This window comes from Calidris pugnax, unplaced genomic scaffold (assembly GCF_001431845.1).
Source record: "Calidris pugnax isolate Ruff unplaced genomic scaffold, ASM143184v1 scaffold219, whole genome shotgun sequence".
NCBI lineage: Eukaryota > Metazoa > Chordata > Aves > Charadriiformes > Scolopacidae > Calidris > Calidris pugnax.
Genome location: NW_015094507.1, coordinates 4,996,223 through 5,020,048, shown reverse-complemented (window position 1 = coordinate 5,020,048; position 23,826 = coordinate 4,996,223). Strand labels below are relative to the sequence as shown.

The following is a 23,826-nucleotide window of genomic DNA, read 5'->3' as shown; positions in this document are numbered from 1 at the left end:
GCACCCTCAAGCCTGGCTCTGCATACTCTGGTGTTTCCTTATTCCTGACTTTGCATATAACTTTGTGTACAAATATTGTGTATATTTTATGTAGTTAAAGCATAAAGTTGGAGCTCGTCATTTCCTTAAGTCACAAGAAATACTCAACCATTTGCCTCTAGTATAAAATGTAAATTTTAAGGACCTAACACTAAGTATTGCATTAAGGATTCAGTGGAAACACAGTACTGATAATTTGAAATTTCGTATTTGTTATAATTTATGATTAGAAGCAGAAAATAAATTACTTTGACCAGTCTCTGAAAAGTTAATACTTTCTATGGAAGAGGATTTTACCTACAAACAAAAATCCTTACTTGGTCACTTCGGAAAGTGGGAGTTGACAAAATAAACATCACATATAAATGGTGCATAATTTCATGTTATTTATAAAAGCACCATGAAATGAGGTGTGCTTTAAATTCAACTATATTGAGTACATCCACATCACAGAGTAGAGACTTTTCACAGTCAAGGGGCTTTATTGTTGTTGTTTGGTTTTAAGCCCTATATCTCATAATTACTGCTAGTGATGAGAAGTATTTAGAAGTGTTACAGAGATAGCTCAGCCAACCCGCAGAATTAACTGTTCACAAATACCCTTTTTCATTGACACTTAAGTACCAACAGAATTAAGAGTATAGCACAGTGACTTCTTTGCTTAAAATTTAGTGGCGTTCCTGGGGAAGACATGAGCCACAAAGAAAAGACGAGCCAGAATTTTGAACTTAGTGGTTTGTTCCCGGTTCTGACACTGATTTTTTGTGCATGATCTGCACAGATTTCTGCCGTGACTTCCCAACCCTAGTCAAGCATTCACAGCCAGGCTTCTGAAAGGCTCTACCTCTCTCACAAATTAAGTAGTGCCAAATGCCTTGAAACTAGACTTAACTTTCTTCTAATTCACTGAATTTCACTGAATTTCACTGAATTTCTAGAGTTGGAAGGGACCATAGAGATCATCTAGTCCAACTCCCCTGCTGAAGCAGGATTGCCCAGAGCTAGAGCATGTTACTCAGGACTGCATCCAGGCGGGTTTTGAAAATCTCCAAAGAAGGGGACTCCACAACCTCCCTGGGCAGCCTGTTCCAGGGCTCTGTCACCCTCACCGTGAAGAAGTTTCTCCTCATATTTGAGTGGAACCTCTTATGTTCCAACTTGTGCCCGTTGCCCCTCGTCCTCTCACTGGGAACCGCTGAAAAGAGTCTGGCTCCCTCCTCCTTCAACCCTCCCTTGAGATACTTGTAGGCATTGATAAGGTCTCCCCTCAGCCTTCTCTTCTCCAGACTAAAGAGTCCCAGCTCTGGGACTCATATCATATCTGTGAAAAGAAAACAATACTGTTTTTACATTCAGGACATAAACTCTTTATAGGACAGAATAACTGCTGTCCTTCACTTATGGTGACCCCCCCGACTATAGTGGATATTTTTATATAGGTAATAAGTAACATAAGAACCAGGCAAGAGAAAACAAGCTAAACTAAGCCAAGTCTGAATATAAATCAGTGCTGCAATAAAGGAACACACCTTCTATGAGGTGTCTGTTTAAAAACGTATTACTCATCACATTAACTGAGTCCAGCAATACTGTAAATGTTGTGGTTGGAGGAAGCCTTAACCCACCAGGGAGCTGTTTAGCAGAAATAACTGTGTCTACTGCAATCTTCCTTCTACTTCAGAGCTGATATGGTGTCCCATTGCTTTGGCCAGCAAGCCGTCTCTCCATTTGCCTGTGTTTTGGGGCAGTAAGCAGCATGCTTGGAAGGCTCCCAGGTAGCCCAGCTGCTCCCTCATGGTCTTACTGAAGTCCATGAGAGCTGGTGTACCCCATAACCAAGGCTGAAAGGCCAGTTGAAGACTAATCTCCTGTAAAGAAAACCAGAGACTCAAAGTGTGAAGCTCACTATATATTGTCTATGAGCAGAATTGGGGAACACTTCATAAACCAGAAATATCAAGGAAAACATGTGTGGAACTGCTCTCTAAAATCACCAGTAAAAAAACCTGTGCAACCAAAAGCAACCATTTTTCCAGCAGGAAAGCCATTACCAATGAGTACACTAACACCTACCAGGCCAGGAAGAAGGAATTTTCCTTTGTGCAATGATTTTCTTTTCCATGCAAACAGTACATGGAGCCATTTCCTTTCAATATGATAGACTGCATCTATACTAATTAAGACAGTAAATAGTGTTTTAGAGGTCAAAACATTAAGAATTGGATTGCCAGTTTTCTAGACCAATAGAACCATTGTGTTTAGCCCAATGACTTTGGATTACTGAGTTTCTTTTAAGGAAGTTTTAACAATGGAGCAAAACCAAAAGAAGCAGGTATTGCATTACTTAATTTTAATTATCTTTAAAAAAATTATTCTATTTACTGGGACCCTACATAGCTTAATATTGAATACTAAAATTAAAGATCGGGAAGGAAAATACCTATTATTTTGATTTGTGGCCTGTTATTAAAAAAAGACCTCTGTAAAATTAAAACCACATCAACAGTGAAAGGGAATTTGGATGGAAGCCAAACAGTCACATTAATTCCTGCGAGAAAAACTAACTCAATTTTCAAGTTCATTGGTTTTGTCCTCTGGAGCGTGTCAGCTGAGCTGCACGATGGAGAGGACGAGTCCTGTTTTTCTTTATCAGGTCACAATGTTATAATGTGCCTCTTTATGTTTGCTGGAAGTTGAATTTACCCCAATGCAAATGGCCTTGTTGGGGTACTTCTGGTGGAAAACTAAGATGCTGGAACATCTGCCTAGAGGAGGGCTGTGACAGTGCCTCCAACCTCCTGCCTAGACTGTCAGGGCAGTCCTGGGAAGCCCCACAGTAATTTCTGTTTTGGAAAATGTTTAAGTCAATAGTCAGTGTTCCGCATATTCAGTGCACCTTGGATATTTATGCTACAGTAGAGCTATAAGAAATTAAAGCAGAATTGTGAAGGGGGCTATACAACTAATTTCTACTTTTTTTTTCAGTTCAGAATAGAGATGCTTCTTTCATTCAGTTTCTTTCTCTTATATTTTACTATACTTAAATTAAATCAAATACATGTCAAATACAATTTTGACATGAAGACTCATGCATGTGATTTTTCTGATGTTGAGGAAAAATATTTTAGTCATTCCAAAATGGAATTTCTCTTTAAATGAACTGTTTTTTTTTTTTTTCAAAATAATCTAGCAAGGTTGCTCCTATCCCACCCAGCTAAGAAGACAAGTATCTGCAAGAAAGTCAGGCTAGAGATCATCTCACATAAATATCCTGGTGGCAAACAGATACAAAGTTGATGTCAAATCTTTCAACATTATTAACACTGAATACACCTTCAAATAGAATTATGTTTACAGGGATTTAAAAATATAAAGGGTTATGATTTTTGGACGTTTCCAAAGGAATTGACTGTGGGAATCTGAGGATGTTAACTTTGAATATAGGCTGTTAAAGAGTAGATACCTAAATCCAAATAGCCGTCTTGGTGACCTTGAGCCTATTCTCATTAAATCACTTTTGCAAAATAGTACTTAGTGATTTTTTAACTCTTACAGTACTTGTACCACATAAATTCCTTTTAAAATGGGAGAGATTTTTCTTCAGTAATCTTGGAGTTGAAAGAGAACTGGTAATATTATGCAGTGATTAGAATAAGAGAAATGAAAAAAGGTTCAGTTTTGGGAGCAGGGACGGAAAGAATTCCCAACTTTTAGGGGAATGCCTTCATCACCAAAAGATATAGAAATACTCACTTTCTGGCTCAAGCCTTCAATTACCCTGTGCACACATCAGCATAGGAAAGAATGAGAATTCATTTGCTTCCCTCCCTCAGCATACTTTATCAAGAACACTTTTGGAAAACACAGATTTAAACCTCTACAGATAGAAGAGAAAATAGAGTCCATGTCTCCCAAATGTGCTGGCTGGCAAGATCTAGAACAGCACACCAGGGACAGGGTTGGTTTTCACTTGCCCTGATTTCATACAAGTCCCTGTCTTGTCACTGTCTTGAAACCACATACCTGAGCAAGAATATATCTGTTTTACCTTCTCCCTGAACACTGGAGTGATTGGACACAGAGCAAGATAATTTGGGATTGGACCAGATGATCTCCAGACGTCCCTTCCAAACTCAACTATTACATGATTCTGTGATAACGCTGCTTCCAGTGGTGTTTTGTGGGGAAGGGATGATGTTCATGGGTGCCAAACTGCAGAAGAGCTGAGTGGGATTTGAGGCTTCCCTCAGTACAGGCTACTGCAGGCATCCCCGAGCTCAGCCAGCTGGCCTTGGGGGACTCTGTTTTTGAGAACCTAAATCTCCTTATGTTTGTACAAGAGGTAAGCTGCTAGGAGCTCCTTACACAGCTGTAAGGTGCTCTGCAGACAAGGACCAAAATTCCTGAAGGTTTTACGCCTTAGTTAACTCAGTTCAAGTTTAATGCTTAAATACATTTAAAATTTACTCTAAAAGTTTTAGGATCTTAAGACTTCAGCTCTCAACTTATTTTTTCACTTTTTTTTTTTTTTGAGAATCGACTCAAGGTTGTCATTGTCACCCTTATTCTTGACTTTTTTATTTATTTTGGTTTTCTTCTGAGATCTTAAAAGATCTCAGCTCACCTTACAAGGTTTAACTGATTGTGTTATAAAAGTAAACATACATCTGCAAAGAAAGTACAGGCAGAACAGGTGACACTCATAAAAATTCCTTTCAGATAAGCAAAAGAACCCCAAACAGCAAGTCTGCAGGAGTCACTCTAGAGACTGACTTCAGTCTTCAGAGTCAAAGACTGAGAAAAAAATAATTCACAAATTAAAACCATTGGGAATGTTTTCTGCTAAGAAGTTCACTCTTAAATTCTTGTAGAATAATTTATCACTCAAGACACCTCCTAAAGAATATTATGCACTGCTGGTTAAGGAGAGCTCACATACAAAAAAATACTGTATTACTAACTTTGGCTAATGAGAAAATAGGAAACAAGACATTGCTTTAAGACATTTCTGTTCCCTGACAAAAAATAGTCTTTGAGGACATACTCCAAGAATGGATAAAATAATTAATCTGCAACTACTTCCCTGAGCATTCTGTTTATCCACACCTTTTAGAAATACAATACAGAGTAGTAAACAGTGCATAAAACCATGATCAGTCAAAATTTCTGTCTTGCAGTGTGGCTATAACCATTTCATCAGCAGCGAGAATTGTCTGGAATCAATGAAAGAATGAAATGACAGAAAGAAATAAGCATTAGCTATGATATTTTTCAGCTTTTTATTTTATATCTCTCCAGAACACATTTTCAGGCATTAAATTTCCTGAAATTTTCAGGTACTCCCATTGTGACCTGTGTTGATGAAAAGGTTATAGCCACGTTGCAAGACAGAAATTGTATCATTTCATAGAAAAGCAAGGAAGTTATATTTGAAAAAGAAAAAGAGAAAGGTAGTGTTTGCCTAGAGGTGTATTTAAATATCTGTATTTTTAAAAGGTTGCTTCCTTTACCAGTGTTTTCTGTTAGATGGACCCACTTTAAAATCTGAAAGGATAAGCATAAAAGCTTGTACTACACATTATTCTAAAGATTTCCCTTCCTTCAACAGCAAAAGGGTGTTATATCAGCTTTATAATCCAGAGGGACAGAGTGAAAAAAGAACTTTAGGAGTTTGAGGCCAGTGCATGTAGTGTTTTCCCATTTGTTTTGTCGGGTTTTATAAATCAGTATGGTTTCCCTCTTTTCACACATCAACTTGTTTACATTGATTTCCATCACTCATTGGGGAAGTTCTATTTTCAGTTTATTCCTAGTGATAAATCATATTTGTGAGGCACCTCAGAAAACCACAACGTAAATTTAAAAATAGTCTTGATTTTAAGAAAACTACAGCTGTGATTTCATAACCAATGGCTGCCATAGTTGTACAATGAACTAATAATAACTTTAAACTTGTTAAAATCCTTCATCTATCTCAAATACATTGAAACACAGATACTATTTTCTCTAAAACTTTAGAATAATTGTTCTTTTTACATTGATCCAGAACTCTTTAACATACATTTGTCTAAGAAGCTGTACGTGGGCAAGAAATTCTTAGACTCATAGAATGGTTAGAGTTGGAAGGGACCTTAAAAATCACCTCCCTGCCATGGGCAGGGACACCTTTCACTAGACCGGGTTGCTCAGAGCCCCATCCAACCTGGCTTTAAACACGTCCAGGGATGAGGAATCCACAACTTCTCTTGGCAACCTGTTCCAGTGCCTCACCACCCTCACAGTAAAGAATTTCTTAGTGATATCCAATCTAAATCTCCTCTCTTTCAGTTTAAAACCCTTACCCCACATCCTTTTACTACATGCCTTGGTAAAAGGTCTTTTTCCATCTTTCCTGTAAGACCCCTTTATACATTGAAAGGCCACAAAAACAATGTTCTCATTGTTTTTGAGTCAGTGTTTCATTTTTAAAGGATAATGTAATTATTTCCACATAAGAACAATCATAAATTATCAACCAGACACAATAAAAACATGATGACGATGATAATGATGATGATGAAGGTGATGATGGTAGGTAGCATTTCTATTAGTTCTCATTAGAGACTGTGAATACATCTATAGGTTAATGAAAGGTGATTCATAATTTCATGATTTGAGGAAGTGAGGCAGTAAGAAAGGTCTCTGCACAGGTACCATATCTAGTCCTAGCTCATTAGTGAGAAATTAGGAAACAGAAAACCAAATGATGTTCTGAATTACACCAGAGTAATTCACAGCTTAAATCTGCAGAGGTGTTTTGGCTACATTAGACTGACCTGTACCCTCCAGGACTGAACCATGACAGATCTCCAGATTAACTGTGAGACTAACATGTTTAGGAATGCACCGACATACCTTCAGATTCAAAACACAATGCAATCTGTTAATTACCAAGGTCTTTGAAAAGAGCATTTTTAATATATGGCAATGTAACATACGCATTGCATTATTAAGATATAAATGTTAACAGAAGAACGAAAATGAAAAAATGAAAATGGAAATTGCAAGAAATATGCAAGAAATACTAGCTTTGTATATGTATCCAAGTAACAAGGAAAAACAAGCAGTTAGATCAAGGAAAACAATTGCAAAATTATTTTGTTGTGAGCATGACTGTCTATTCTATCATAGTATTCCAGGCACATGGTTCAGTATATGTACGTCAAACAGTTCCTTATCCCTCCCATCCTCTGCCCTTGCACAGATCATGCATTTTGACCACACACTAATGTTCAATGCTCGCTGGTGGACTGATTTAAAATATAAAGAGCAGTACACAATGAGATGTCAAGTTTGAATGCCAGTGAAAGACTCCCTTGTCTTTAAATATTCCAAGACTAAGATGGCACCGTTATTGTTTCTTATGCACAAAAAACCCAAACCCAAAACAAAACCAAAAAAATTCAACTATAATGGCAAGTAAATCTTCTTAGTAGTAATTATTATACAGCCTTTATTTTGATACCTAAATGACCAGTCCACTGTTAAATAAGAGGCAAAACAAAACCCCTTCCCTAGCATTACTGACAAGAATTACTTTAAGAATTAAATGGACTTGTTAATGACAGAACTCTTTTAAACAGTGCAGTCTCTGAAGGGAGGCAAAATGAAAAGAACATCTGAAAATCTCCTTTATAATAGGATAAGGAAAAGGAGTGCTCGTCCTGGTCCTGTTTACTTCTGGACAGTGATGTACTCTAAGAAAAGTGAAATTCTCTATAGCAGCTTTGGACAGAAAATCCCAAACTCTGGCCCCTGGAGGTTGGCCATGGTTATGCTTCTCTAAGGCTGGAGCCATTCTGCATTTTCTGGCATAGTAACTGCACAGTAATCAGAAAATACAAATTGAAGAGACATTCAAAATTAAAGAAGATATATTCAAACAAATATTCACTTTAAAAATAATTTTATTCTGTGAGATAAGTAAAGAGGATAAAAAGAGTACATCACTGGTTTGTGTTCGCTAATTGGAAAATTATGTTTCAGGAGATTTAACACAGATGCACTGCCACTGGCAATCTCTCTTCTAACCCCTTTTGCACATAAGCACCCAGCTTTCTCTATGCTCACTTTACAGATAATATCCTTGTTTGAAGACTAACAGGCACAGAAATTTTAAAAGTACTTCTTCAAACTGCCTTTCTAGGACTACATTAATAGAGGATTTGAGGAAGTTGTTGCTATTTCAGTAATCAGCAATGTGCCTCTTATGAGCTATATAAAATACCAGAGGAAAAAAAATCATTCTTAAGTGAATATATAAGCGTTCAACGAAAGTTTCGCATGTGATTTTTAGTCAGAATTGTTTAATCCCATCAATTGAACACTAAATGTTTTGAAGGAACATAATCTCCAGAGTTTCTCATAATGAATTTCATTCCCATCGGAGCTTTCTTGTTCTCTCCAGATCGAGCTCTTATTCAGCCTGGTTTATTTATATTTTCCCTCCTTTGTAAACAGTGCATGTCCAAGTGCCTTGTTTTTAATGAAGTGTAGCAGTAGTATTTGATTGGAATTTAGATAAACGAGCAGATAAATCCATGTCTATTTTGTGCAAGTTTATATGCATATACATGAAAAGTTAAAAACATAGCTAGATAAATACCAAAGGCTGGTCTTTGTTACCACATCTTATCATTTTTCACCCCAAAATAGAAAGTAGTATGAGATCAACAATGTTTTTTATGGGATTCCCTTTACTGTTGAAGTAAAAGTATTGTGACTTAAGCTTTTGTGGAATCCTTATAAAGAATACCAGGAGGATTGCATGGAAAAGTCAGAAAAAAACTGCATATACTATCACTTATAATATTACAGTAGTTTGAGAGGATCTGTACCATACTAGGCACATACATAATAAGAGACAGTTCTTCCCCAAAAAGACTTAAAGGCCAACCGAACCTGAGGAATAATTTAGCTTTATTTTACAGACAGCGCAGGTGACTTTTCCAAGGGCAATCAGACGTGCTGGAAGGAGGCAATAAGACCTGTGTCTTATAGCACCGAGTGCCATCATAATAAGCCACCCATCACTTCAGTGCACCATTAACTGGAACACACATTAGTTCAGATTGCAGTGGGATGCACTGCTAAATGCTGCACAAATGTTCTGCTCGCTTATTCTGTTGATAAGAGACACAGCAAAGACCTTGCTGATGTTTTCAAAACACGTAGCAGGTTGAACAGGTGGTGTTGAAGGTGTTCTGGGTAAAGGAAAGGTCCAGTTGAGGCTGGCTGGGGCTGAGAAGATACTCACCCTCCTATGGTTCAATGCATTGAGCAGAGTAGGAAACAAGCCAGCTTGTTAATTTAACACCAGCGGTTTGGAAAGCACCCTGCCCACCAGGAACCTGACTGTTGCTGACCATATCTAGTATCCCCTCACCAAGCAACTTGTAGCAATGCACATCTCAGTCCTCTGTAGCATGTAAGGCTTCACACTGTGCCATCCCAAGGGCACAGCTCATTTACTATCCGTATCCCAAGTATCCAGGGATCTTGTCTTTGGCCACTATTTACATTCAGCTGCTCTGAAAGCAACACGACCACTTTGTGGTTGAAGATAAAAGATCTTTGACAACAGGCAACATTGCTTCTCTTACACAGGTATCAGAGTTTTCCTGGTATCAGTCCGTTTTCCTCCTGAAGAGATGCCAGAATCTGTTAACAGCAAGAATCTGTGGTTTTATGTAGAACACAATACTTTTGTGATTGTGTACATGCGACAAACTGAACTTTTATCTATTGTTTACTTAGCAAATAATTACCTAATCAAGAGCTTATTGAAGTCAGTGGGAAGAATACTATTGCCTCTGGATCAGGCACTGAATTGTTCTGACATTGTCTGTCATTAAGTATAATACATATAAAAAAACCTTTAAAAATATTGTCCAAATAGATTATGCAAAAAAACACCTTTTTTTTTTCTTCTAGCCAAGAATTTAAAACGGGCTGTAATATATCCATTTCTGGCAAGCACCATTGTGTCCATGACAATGAGGGGCAGAAGACTGTGAACACTTGGTTCCTAACCTTAGAAAACATTTGCTGGAATAATTATAACTCAGAGACTACTTAGTGAATGAAACCCTCTCTGTCCAGGAAACTGAGATGCAAAGCCTCACCCCTGCATGTCAATACAGAGCATACACTACAAAATATGAAAAATGGTAAGCAGTGGTCTTGTTTTCAGGTTAAACAAGGGCCTGGGAACTTCCAAGTGAAGGCATTGTCTGTCCTTGAGGATTTCTGTAGACTAATGCCTACAGAGAGATTAGCCACAGTCTTGTGTCTAATCAGTCTCAAGAAACAGATCACATATGAAGATATTAAACACTCTTAGACACCTCACTGTTTAATACCTTCATACATGATCTGGATGATGGGATCAAGTGTACCCTGATGAAGTTTGCTGGTGACTCCAAACTGAGTAGGAAAGTGGACACTTCAGAAGAGACAGCCACCCTGCAGGAAGACCTGGACAGGCTGGAAGAGTGGGCTAACAAGAACCTTATGGAGTTCAACAAAGAAAAGTGTAAGGTCCTCTACCAGGGCAAACAATCCAGGAGTGCAGCTCAGGCTGAGATCTACCCAGCTGGGAAGCAGCTCTGTGGAAAGGGACCTGGGGATTCTACTGGACAGCAAGCTCAATGTGTGTGAGCAGTGTGCTGCTGCAGCAAAGAAAGCCAACAGGATGCTGGGTTGCATCAATAAGGGCACCACCAGCAGAGGTAAAGAAGGCATTATCCTACTCTACTCAGCACTTGTCAGGCTACAACTGGAATACTGTGTTCAGTTTTGATCCCTGCTGTACAAAAAAGATGTGGACAGGCTGGAGAAGATCCAGAGAAGGGCCACAAAGATGATCAAAGGACTGGGAAGCCTGCCATATGAGGAAAGGCTGAGAGAATTGGGTTTTATTCAGCCTTGAGAAAAGAAGGCTTAGGGGAGACCTTATCACCATGTTGCACTATTTCAATGGTGGCTACAAAAAAGATGGACACCTCACTGTTTAATACCTTCATACATGATCTGGATGATGGGATCAAGTGTACCCTGATGAAGTTTGCTGGTGACTCCAAACTGAGTAGGAAAGTGGACACTTCAGAAGAGACAGCCACCCTGCAGGAAGACCTGGACAGGCTGGAAGAGTGGGCTAACAAGAACCTTATGGAGTTCAACAAAGAAAAGTGTAAGGTCCTCTACCAGGGCAAACAATCCAGGAGTGCAGCTCAGGCTGAGATCTACCCAGCTGGGAAGCAGCTCTGTGGAAAGGGACCTGGGGATTCTACTGGACAGCAAGCTCAATGTGTGTGAGCAGTGTGCTGCTGCAGCAAAGAAAGCCAACAGGATGCTGGGTTGCATCAATAAGGGCACCACCAGCAGAGGTAAAGAAGGCATTATCCTACTCTACTCAGCACTTGTCAGGCTACAACTGGAATACTGTGTTCAGTTTTGATCCCTGCTGTACAAAAAAGATGTGGACAGGCTGGAGAAGATCCAGAGAAGGGCCACAAAGATGATCAAAGGACTGGGAAGCCTGCCATATGAGGAAAGGCTGAGAGAATTGGGTTTTATTCAGCCTTGAGAAAAGAAGGCTTAGGGGAGACCTTATCACCATGTTGCACTATTTCAATGGTGGCTACAAAAAAGATGGACACTCCCTTTTTACAGGGAGTCACATGGAAAAAATAAAGGGTAATGGGTACAAGTTACTCCTGGAGAGATTCCAATTGTACACAAGAGGAAAATTTTTCACAATGAGAACAATCAGCCTTTTGGAATAATCTCCCCAGGGAAGTGGTGGATTCCCCAACACTGGACACTTTTAAGATTCAGCTGGACAGGGTGCTTGTCTAGACCATGCTCTTGCCAAGAAAGGTTGGGCCAGATGGTCCTTGAGGTCCCTTCCAACATTCTAACTTGGTATTCTACAATTCTATGATTGGTAATATTCCATAAAAGATGAAAAGTCAAGCCTGGGACCAAAAAAAAAAAAAAAAAAGAAAAAAAAAAAAGAAAAAAGGAAGAGGTAGTAATACATTACAGAACTACAAATTTGCATCGTAACTGTGTGAGGTCACTTGTTCAAAGAAAGCTGCATAAATCTAAACAGCACCTTTTGCCAGATGCACATCACCCATGACAACTATGAATAGGTCTGTGATTCCACAGCAGTTCAGCAGATCTTATTGCTGCAGAAGTGAGAAAATCTTGCTCTCCTCCGTTCTCACACACCCTCTCCCTCCTCTCTCCTACCCCAACCTCTTTCCCTTTCCCTCAGTCCCAGCTACACCATCCCACTCATATTCTGGCTCTCATCATTCTCCCTGATTTAACTCATTGCAATGTCGGAAAGCTCTTCTTTGCTTTTCCCTGGTCTTGTTTTCTGTTATTTCAGTGAATCAAAGTGAGACAGAAGTGTCTGACAAGTGCTGAAGCTGGCACAAGGTTAGCAGTGGGAGTGTGTGGCCAGCAATAGGGTGGACAGAGAGACACAGAAGGGGAAAACAACCTGTTTTCAGTGATGGTGAGCTGTGAGCGCAGCACTTCAGGGAGTTGTACCCAACTGGTGGTAGACTCTTTAGGACTCTTTACACAAAGAGACTTTGACTTTAGTGGTTTGCTTCTGTTAACACCTATTTAGCAACTATTTGCAGACAGGCTAGGTATACAGGAACAAGTGTTGTTAATAATGCTGGTTGGAGTATCTGCAGAAACTCTCAAAACCACTTCTTCAGGGGTGAACATATTCTCTAACCTCAGTTCTGTTCTTGGATCATTCACAGGGAAACTGGAGATGTTTGTAGAGCAGCCCAGTGAAAAACCCAGCCGGCCTCCTTACTTTTCTTTACATGGATGCTGCCCACCAAAGCACAGTGCAAATACATGAATAGTGAAGTGGCTGTTCAGTCTGCAAGCTTGTAGGAGCACATACTTATATGAATACAAACATTTTCTCCCAATTTGGCAAAGGAAAAAAGAATACATACGGAAAAATGGCATTTAAAAATCAAGATAAGCAACTTGATATAACTGTCTAACATCAACTCAAGAGAGAGGTGAGCATAGGGAATTTTTACTTCCATGTAGCTACATAAGGTCAGACTATTAAGTCTCCACCTGCAATTTACCTCGGCTGCCTACAGAGTGTAGAGTCTCCCTGTGGCTGTAGAAGATGGAGACACATGAACTGCAAAAGGGTTAGTGTAACACAAATATATAATAATGGTTTATTTATTTTGAAGACTGATCTTTGGGGGGAAAAGCAGAAGCATCCACTTCTATACAGAACAGAATGGTTTTTCATTTAAAGACTGTAAGAACAGGAAATAAGCAAAATACCCAAATGGAGAAAGACAAATAGACATGTCTGGCTATATCAGCTGGAGACAGAGCAGGAAATACATTATTAAACATCACCATCTACTGGATGCCAGCATTTATTCCTTATAAAGAGAACTCTAAGCTTCTGTACTGAGCTAACTTGTATGACAAGCCTCTGCTTTTGCAGGTCCAACACTGCTTATATGGTTACTGGCAGGCCAAAGTTTGTGGAACTTTTCAGCACTAGGTTGGGAGAAGATTTTAAGCACTATGAAATAAGATACCAGAAGTTCTCTGGGTCATATAATATAGATTGTGAAATTGTTAATAAGCCACAATAGGAACTTATAAAAAGAAGATGGGGGTAGCCAGGCATGGGATTGACAGCATCTTTTGGGCAATTAGTTTGCTTTCTTGTAGTATGTTTTTGTAGAGACACATACATACACATAAACATGCACAGCACAGACCTGCATGGCTGTCCCCTGAGCAGCATATGCTGATGGCAGTTCCATAGTTTTATCTGCTCACTCTTTTGGCTGCACAGATCGTGTTCAATCCTATTTATGTGATTTTACAGCACCAGGACTAGCAGTTGGGGCTCACAGAGCTTGCTGAGGACAGAAGGCATCAGCGCAGGCTGCACTCCCCTACTAAAGCTGCTGGGGAGTGAAGGATGCTCCTTCCCTTCTCCACTGAGAGCAGAAGTCCCTGGCCCCATAGTGAAGGATGGCCCTTTGCCTGCCTGATGGTCACCTCACCTTGCATCTCACCCCACCTCCTTCTTTCTTCAAGCGTCAGAGAAGCCACAGCACTGTGTGGCAGCAAGGGATGATACAAGTACCCTCCACTGTGGAAGAAGAGAGATCTAATGGAGATTTCCTAAAACTTTGAGGGCCTTCCTCTTCCCCTTTATTTTCTTTAAGGCTTTGTTTCATTGCACTCACACAGCCAGTGGCTCAAGCCACTAGAATTAAAGAAAGTCTGTAGATAAATTATTTAGAAAAAAGTTTCTGAGACACAAGCATCTTGGAAAGAGCTCAGGAAAAAACCTGCAATAAACATGCAAAGGCAAAGAATTTTTCCTTGTAGTGAGTGACAAACTAAAGGTGTTAGTTATCAGGAAGAATGACTGGATAACGACTGGAAACAATAAGCCCAAGATTATGGAGGATAAGGCTTCAATGCTTTGACCCTTTAATTCACAGACATATTTCTTTAAAGAAATTTGTGTGACCGAAAAGCTTATTCCTGATTATATCCTTTCAAAACACATTGGCAGTGACAGGGCTAAATGCATAGGGGCTCTTAGCTTAATGCACTGATTTTTTTTTTTTTTTTTTTCAAGAGCAAAATACTCTAAAAGTAAACACTGAAATGTGGTAAGGAAAAAAAAAAAAAAAGGAAAGTTGACTTGCTTGAACTGCTGGTACATAAAACTGTTCCTTGTAATAGGTCTCAGGAAATCAGAAATGGAGCTTTGGAAAGAGCTAGATTCACACTATGTCAAGGCAAAGAGAATGACAAAGACTAATGATAATGGGAAATTTATTATTTCCTTGTGGAATACTGGTATGTACTGTTGTTGTACTGCCAGCATATTTGGAAAGAAATAGGTGTTAAAGTGTACCAAATATATGAGGTGAAACAGTTTCCAACACTTACGTAAACATCATGAAGTCACACAGGAACAGATCAATAACAAATTGTGTTTCTATTGCTGCATTTATCTTCCAGACCTTTTTCAGTTGGACACACAGAATCCCTCAAGTAAATTGTTGTTACTGGGAAGTCACACTGATACAAGTAAAGGTGAAAACATTTTGTTTCAATGTGCTGTGTTGGCAAGAAGAAAGAGAAACATTGCAGCAAGATGACACGGTGCAATACCCGAGTCCTGGAATAAAAGGTATTTCACATGTAAATTATGAACAATAATTCTACTGTGCTGCAGAGCACATGTATCCGAGAATGCTCCAGGATGTATAGCAGAATCTGTTGAATTTTGGTGAGATTACACCATTACAGAATTCACCTAAAACTCAGCAAAACTTCATAGGCTCTCAGTGCAGACATGGAAAAGAAACAGATTTGCAAGAGGGTGATTAGTTTTAGTGGGCCATGTGCCTGGCACGAATTATCCCTGGGAGATACCTTTTCTTCTCCACTGACTATAAAGGGAGGCTGAGGTGAGCAGATGAGACTCAGAAAACTAGCTCTGAAACAAAGGTATCCCATGCTTCAAATACCACGATTGAAATTACATAGTGCAATTTTTGAATAGGAAAGTAATAAACATATCTGGATACACATCTTAACAGTCCTACTTCACAATTTAGATTTCACTGAGTAATGAGCAATATTGATAGGAGATAGGAGAACTTCTGCTTACTGAAAAATTTCTAAAAATGATCATCAGTTTTAGGTAAATTAATTAAATCAGTGCCTGGCCCTTAGAAAGAACAGGAAGGGACTACAAATGGTTGTTGCCCCAGGGTGGAAATTAGCTGGTCCCTGGGCTGGACCCCTCTCTTAATAAATCTCCGTGCTGGAGATGGATAGAATTCATTAGCATCACTCAGGATATTCTGACATCATAGCAAAGGAGAAACCTGCTCTTACGCAACAAACAACTACATGTAGCTCCATATTACCAAAAAGACGATGGCACATTGAATTTTGCTCACAAAAGATTAAACACAATGACTACTAGCTGGGAGGTTTTATTATACCATAGAAATCCTGATCCTTGGGGGCCAAATTCTGAAGTACTTGGGTCAGCCAGAAGTCACAGAGAAGTCAGAGGGTTGAATGTGATTTTACCGTAACCTCAAAACAAAGCCATTGAAACCAGAAGCTGAACTGTCTCAGAGTTATGCTAAAACCTGATGCACTGACAATGTATGAACATAGGCAATAGGAAAAAGTCATGTATAGCATCACATATGAAGTAAGAAATGGACATGGGAACAGTGAAGAAATGTTTGAATAGAGTAACCAGTAAGGAAGGAAACGTATTTTACACAGTTAAGGGAAGAGGTGTAAGTAGAAGCAGCAGAAAGTTTGGGCTAAATGCCATTTTTGACTCTCAGACTCTCACGGGTTCATCCCATTTCTCAAGTCCGTTGTTCATACTTATGACTTGGTTTTGGGCCTTTGGCAGATACAGGCACACCTGGGGTTTTGTTAAATACAGATGCGATATAGCTGATAATGCATCTGTCTGATAATGTCTGGTCACGTCTGATAACGTATCTGTGCAGGAGTGGAAGGGGTAATACTCTGCTGCTCTGTGCTACTGCTGGGATCCACGACCTGAGGTACAACACAAGATTGGAAGAGAGTAGAAGGAAGAACACTCTTCACAAGCTTTGTGTCTGTGACAGTCCAGCACTACCTGATGGCTAGAAGGTGGCCTTAAACTTTCACCTGATAGAACATTTCAAGGCTGCTTGCCACCACTGGCCATACTATGATTTCCCAGCCCTCATCTGGCAGAAGCATGACTCCCAAGATTTTGCTTTAACGAGGGTGTGTTAAAACAGTGGATGTTGCAGTGATCAGGCTAATTTTCCATCCTACTGACAGCTTTGCTCTCTAGAAAAAGCAAGGACCACCTGTCCGTGCCTGTCCCCCACCATCTCTCTCAGTCAGAGTGCTGAAATGGAGCTAAGCCAATACACGTCTGCCAGAACAGTGCTATTTATTTGTACGAAAATCATAGAATCACAGAATCATAGAACTGCCCAGGCCGGAAGGGACCTCCAAGGGTCATCTAGTCCGACCTCCCCGCAGTCGGCAGGGACACCCCCAACTAGACCAGGTTGCCCAGGGCCTCATTGAGCCTCACCTTGAATATCTCCAGGGAAGGGGCCTCAACCACCTCCCTGGGCAACCTGTTCCAGTGCTCCACCACCCTCACAGTGAAGAACCCTCTCCTAATCTCCAGTCTAAATCTGCTCCCCTCCAGCTTGAAGCCATGATCAAAATCAAGATGTTTTGCTCCAACAGCGCCCAGAAAATTACACCAGGGAACAACAAAACACTGGCAGCAACAGGGCAGTGCCCCCTCGGCCCTGGGGCCGCTGCGAGGAGCGGAGCCCCCGACGGCCACCCCCCCTCTCCCGCACCCGTCGGGGCTGCGGGGACCCCCCCGCGGCCACCCTCTGCCGCGAAGGGCTGAGGAGAGCTGCTCCCCGACACCAGGGACAGCCACCGCCGGCGGGAGTTAATCATTAAGTCCCCGGCAGATCCGCTCCGGGCCGGCTCCCCGCAACCCCCCGGGGCCTCCAGGCCGTGCCTCGTCCCCTCCCGACCGGGCTCGACGGCCCTGCCTGAGCCCCGGCGGCGGGCGGGGAGGCGGGAGGCAGGGACAGGGGACACCTCCGGGACCCCATCTGAGGCGGAGCCCCCTCGGGGGGCGCGGGGGAGCTGCCCCGAGGAGGGGAGTGGCGCCCGCGGGGACCGGCCGCCTCTGCCCGGCGGGGAGCCATGCCGCCTCCCGGCAGGGCGCCGTAGGGCACACCCGGCCCCCGCCGCCCCCGCACCGCCTCTTCTCCCCCTCGCCCTGCCGGCGCCGCCTGACACCCTCTCCTGCCGAGCAGCCGGAGCCCCTCTCGAAGGCCCGGCGCTGCCCATGCCCCAGCCGGCGCCCCCCGCACCCTAAGGCCCCCGCCGCCACCCCCGTCCCGTCCCGCCGCCCATGGGCGCCGTCTGCGCGGCGGCGGGGCAGAGCAGGCGCCGGTGAGGAGCATGGCCAAGGGACCCGAGCAAGAGGACGCCTTCCTGCACCTGCCGGCGGCGCAGGCCGTGCCCTCCGCCGCGCAGGAGGAGAGCTACGCCGGCTTGGCGGGCCGAGCCTTGCTGCCCTTCGCCCAGGAGGGGCTGTGCCCCCCGACGGGCGCCCAAAGAGGGGTCCCGGAGCCGGCGCTGCCCTGCGGCATCAAGTCAGGTAAGCGGCGGGGTGCCGGCCGCCCCACCTCGTCCCCCCTTGTGGCTGCTGCCCGGGGTCCGGCGGGGACGCGAGGCCGGGCGGGTGCGGCGGGGCCGGTCCCCTCGGGCGGTTAAACGGGCTCCTGCGGGGCCGCGGCGGCGTCGGGGAGGAGGTGGCGGGCGCTGCCCGGCCCATAACGATGCCCTCGGGCTTCTCCCCTTGTCCCCTCCCTCCCGGCCCCCAGAAACGCGCTTCAGCAGCCAAGCCCTCTCCTCGGAAGAAGAGGATGCGGACCCTGGGGACGGCGCACTGAAAGCCGCCGAGCGGAGCCCGTCTGCCAAGAGGAGCATCACGCAGATGATGAAGGACAAGAAGAAGCAGACGCAGCTCACCTTGCAATGGTAGGGCTCCGGCTCCGGTCCCCGGGGCCGCTCACCGGGGTCACCCCGCGTCTTCCCCCCCCCCGCGGTGCTGCTGCCCGGCCGGCAGGTCCCTCGGGCCCGGAGGGACGGTTCTTTAAAAGCTGAGCCGGCAAAAGGAGGGTTACATCCCGCCGCTCTTTGAGAAATAGCTGTCAGCTGTGGGGCTGTGGGATGTTTGGTTACATTCTCCTTGTTTTGGTTTTTTTTTGGCTATTTTGGTTTTTTTTTAAATTTTATTTTTCTGGGTAGGTCTCGTCTATAAATGAGGACACCCACCTCTGAATGCCTGATTATTTCTTTTTAATTCGCAGAAGCTTATTAGTGAACAGAAATCTCTGCCAGATTCTCACAGTACGTGGCTATGGATGAAATGTATCGAAAAAAACCCATGGAAATGAAACATTGCTTAAGAAATACGTTTGTGTTAATTATCCTGGTTTAATTATCCTTTAAAGCTTTAAAAGGTTTTCACTGATTTGCTATGTGTTTTTTACATTGTATCCATCCACGGAAGCCCTAACTCTACCTCATTCTATTTGGGGAAAAAATTACCCAAATAAGCGGTCAAATTCTGCAGTCATTAATTGATAAATGCTTCTACTAAAGCACACCTGAAATTAGGGAGGGCTGCTGTTGAATTAAATGGTAACTTAGTTACCAAATGCAGACTGTAAATCTAGATATTTTTTTTTCCTTCCAATTGCAAAATGAGAGTGAGCCAAATCACCCAGTTTCTTAGTCTAGTTTACATCTGGCTTCTCAGCATAAATTGTAAGGATTTGAGTCTGGTGAGTCAGTGCAAAATTATTCAGTATGCAGCGTTTACTAAACGTTATTTTCTTACAGATTTGTGTAATTTGAGAAATAAATTTATTGCAAATCATCCCAGGAATGGCAAATAATGTAAATTGATAAAGAAAAGAAACTGGACAACTGAAACAACTCAGCTGTTACCAGTTCAGCTCGAGTGAAGACAGCCAGTTTTTTACTTCTGTTTTAAAAATTTTATTTTAATGTCCATCAGTAGACACTTGTATTCTATAAATGATTGGGAAGCTGCATAGAAATGCAGTCCCTTCAGAAAAAGCCTGTTCTTTGCTTTTCAGTGTGGTTCAGTCAAGAAACAGTTTCAGATCCAGTGTAGAAATTAAAAAGCAAAAGTAGGAAAAAAAGAGACATTTGCCCAGGTCTTAAAGATACAGTGGGACAGAAGATGCAAGTTCAAGCCCCAGCTGTGTTCAAAGGACAGACTTAAACCAAAGTCGTTCATAGTCTCGTTAGTGATCTTATTTTCAGAGCAAGGCTGGCTTTTAGGTGATGATCATTTAGTTAGTTACATAAAGCAAAAAAGTCCACACATTGCAAAAGACTCATTAAGGAAAGGGACCTGGCCCCAGGTGTTCCATATTCTGCAACTAACCTAAGCACCAGGTGTGGGGTCAGCTTGTAGTGTTCGTCTTCTTCAGGAGAAACTCACCTGTGTGCTCTCATGGAATTCTTCTGATTTTTTTTTTGTGTTGTTTTTTTTTTTTTTTTTTTTTATTTTTTTTTTTTTTTTTTTTTTTTTTTGTTTGGTTTGTGAGCACGAGAAGCAAAAATACGACGTGCAAGCAAACTTTTTTTAATTCATTATAAAAATGCGGCAGTGAAACAGTCTCTGCATCACTTTTTTTTTTTTTTTTTTTTTTTAAAAAAAAAAAAAGAGGGCAGTACCAAAAACCAGAAGGAAAATAAAATCAGGAGATATGGTGTGTTGCTTCTTACTCTGGCAGCTACTTTCTCTGTACAGGCTGGAAGAAAACTACATTGTCTGTGAAGGAGTTTGTTTACCAAGATGCATCCTATACGCACATTATTTAGACTTCTGCAGAAAAGAGAAGCTGGAACCTGCCTGTGCTGCAACTTTTGGGAAGGTAAAGAGTAAATGCCTTCATGATTTGTTAGGTAATTCTCTGATAGAATCATGATTTAGTGCACCTGTGTCAAAATCCCTCTGAAATACACGTGTTTTCTACTGCTAATGTACATGGAATCAGACTAACTGCACTGCTCCATATGAAAGGATTTCATTACATCAGCTTCAGGAGAATGAAACTGAAATTCCCTTTGATTTATTGTTATTTCATTCAAAAAAGGCATTCTCTTCAAGAGCTTTTCTTCTCTTTTTCCTTTTTGATGATGACATTAATAGGACTCTTTCCACAAAACCAGATCTGACATGGAAGACACTTTTAATTATACTAAAGGCAGTGTAAAGTGAGATGTGACACAAGAAGCAATACAAGAAGGGGAATAAAAATTAATAACACAAAGAGCTCCTGAATGAAAAATTGTTGATTCATCCTCTTTTATACCCTTCTCTACAATTAATCCTGAACTCATTTAATGAAAGGGAGATGTGAACTCTCCAAATTAAATCCTGAGTAGTTAGTGAAACAGGAAACCAAAAATGCTTCAAGGATCATCTTTAAACACTACTGATCTAGTCATCGTTCATGCATAGCAAAATGCATCAATTTAATTAAATAATAATAATGGATTTAAAATCCAGTTCATAAAATGTTCACTTAGTAATTTTTTCATCTTCAGTTGGATATACTGAGAAAGTGTATGCCTAATTTTCATTACAGAGTTTCAGTATAAATGAGGAAGACAGTGGGTTTCTATTTAAACATTGTTTTGACAGTGATCTGTCTATTAGGTGTATCTATTAGATCTACCTCTATTACTGAATTACTGTTTTACTTAATAAACCTTTTGAGTTAAGTATAATTTTTTACAGGAAAATTAGGATGCTTTTAGGGCACTAATCTCAGTCTCAGGAGTCCAGTGACAGAATGTTTTGCTTCACTTGGATTAAATCACGTAACATGAATTCTTTATGTGTAGCACAGAGCCAACAGAAACTTTCATAGGGTTTCAGTGAGCATAAATATGTTTAAGACTGTCCAGCACTTTGAGAGTGGAGGACACAGAATTACCATGAGGCAAATATTTGCTTGCTTTAACCATCAGAACCCACTTTTCGAATAAAAAGTTGATTTATTTTTCATTGTTTGCCTTTGAAAACAGAGTAACTCGAGGCCAGATCTTTCCCTGGTGCTGTTTAGATCTCTGAAGCAGAAGATGTAGTTGTACTTCAGGGACCGGAATGGGACAGGATTCTGGAGAAGAAAACTAGGTTTTATGTTGTAGAAGTGAAAACATAAAAGAAGAACAGGTGGGAAGGAGTTTGTGGGTGGGAAGACTGGAGGTACACTGTGGGATGGATGACGACAGGAGGACCCCTGCAGTATAAAATATGCCTTAATTGTTTATGATGTGACATAAGTGTCATAAATATTGATTCACAGCCTGCATTAGACCACGTATTTACACTACATTTTTTCCATTAACAGATTGCTAAGAAAGTATACCGATGCTAGACATTAATACAGTTATTTTCTCCTTAGACCATTCGCCAGAAATTCCCTCTCCTCACCACAAGGCGGCTTGGAACAAGGGGCCATTCAAAGTAAGGCACGATTGTCTATGTATCCACTTGCAGAATACATTCTAGGAATTACACGTATTTCCATAACATCTATTAATTGACAGGGGGGGTTGTTCAGATGATAAGATGCAAGTGATAACTTTCATGTACGTCATGAAGCTGATACAGAGTTTGAGTTTGAAAACATTGCTGCAGGCATAATTTTTAAAATTAAACTGTTTAAGCTTCTAAAACTTGTCATTATTTTTACCAAATCACGTGTTTGTTACAAATACATGTCAAAATGTTGTATATTAAAAACATTATATAATACATATATCTCGGATGTTCATCTTTCTATAAATAATGTGCAATTTAACGGTGATTTTATTTGCCTTTGCAAATCTAACAACTTTCATTTTTTTCTCTATGTAAGAATATCAATTAACGACACTAGAAAAAAGCATTGTCTTAAATTGAGAAGAAGGTATATGTCTGCTCTTTCTTGTGGGTAATTTATAAATACTCTGAAAAATACACAACCTACAGTGCAGTAATTTCATAAATAATGTATCCAATTAATTTTTATATTTGATCTGTGGAATATTAGCTGTGAGAATAGATCACAGATAATTTTATATCACCTGCAGTGAAATTATTAGTAATTCTGGTTCTGGCATTATTTGGCCGTTTATTGTAAAACTGTGGTGGACTGTGGTAACAACGTATTCCCCTACATCCACCCTCCCTCCTGTGTCCTGATATTAAGACTGCTGTGGAAGCACTGGTGCATTGTCCCCAATCTGATTTTGTTTTTTAACAGGGGAATGCTCCTTCTTAAGAAAATGAAATTCTGTGTGGTGTATTTTATTTCTTGACTATTTATTTTAAATAATCATTAACAAAAAAAAATCCAAGGGAAATATCTTCCCCTGCTTTAGCCAGGGGGTTGGACTAGATGATGTCTAGAGGTCCCTTCCAACTCCTACCATTCTGTTATTCTATGATTCTGTGAAATAAAACCCGCATAGAATATTTTTCTTTTTTTAAAGAGGACAGTTCTTACATAGTTTCTGTCACGGTCTTACAAATTTGTAATCCATCGATGTTTTTTCAGGAGAGAGTACACAATCTGTATTGTAGGGAGTAAAACTGGAACTGAACTTCATTTCTCTTTTTGTAGATGACCTATAGATGTTGTGTAGAGGCATTTTGAGGAGAGTTACTGTTAGAAAGGTAATTTATAGGGGAAAAGAGTGATTTCATATATTGTCTGCTGTGACGAAGTTCAGCTATAGTTACAGGCATAAAATGACATAGAATTAGTCAGCTTTGCAAATGGACATTTGCTGTATTTAAGAGTTTAGGAGATCTGATATTCACAGTCTGTGCAGGCATATTTGACAACCTACTAATTCATCAATCCCTTGGTTAAGCATTAGGTTCATAACCCAACGTATTTGGAGAAGCACTTTGAGTTACAATGAATGAGATGAGATAATACAAAGGGAAAACTCTCCCAAATGCTCTTAATGAATTGATAAATAACTTCCAATCAAGATCCAAAATTCTAAAACATATCATGTGTGTGCACA

At 41.0% G+C, this 23,826-nt stretch overlaps 1 protein-coding gene across 1 annotated transcript in view; it reads left to right on the top strand.

The window, feature by feature from the left end:
• Window positions 1-18,266: 18,266 nt before the first annotated feature.
• RFX6 (regulatory factor X6) overlaps window positions 18,267-23,826 on the top strand; it is a 36,864-nt gene continuing 31,304 nt past the window's right edge. Inside the window, exons 1-4 of the mRNA XM_014964498.1 lie at window positions 18,267-18,355; window positions 18,582-18,738; window positions 20,549-20,672; window positions 22,212-22,273. Coding sequence (XP_014819984.1) covers window positions 18,695-18,738; window positions 20,549-20,672; window positions 22,212-22,273 — 230 coding nt within the window. The 5' untranslated portion in view covers window positions 18,267-18,355; window positions 18,582-18,694. The remainder of the gene's footprint in view (window positions 18,356-18,581; window positions 18,739-20,548; window positions 20,673-22,211; window positions 22,274-23,826) is intronic.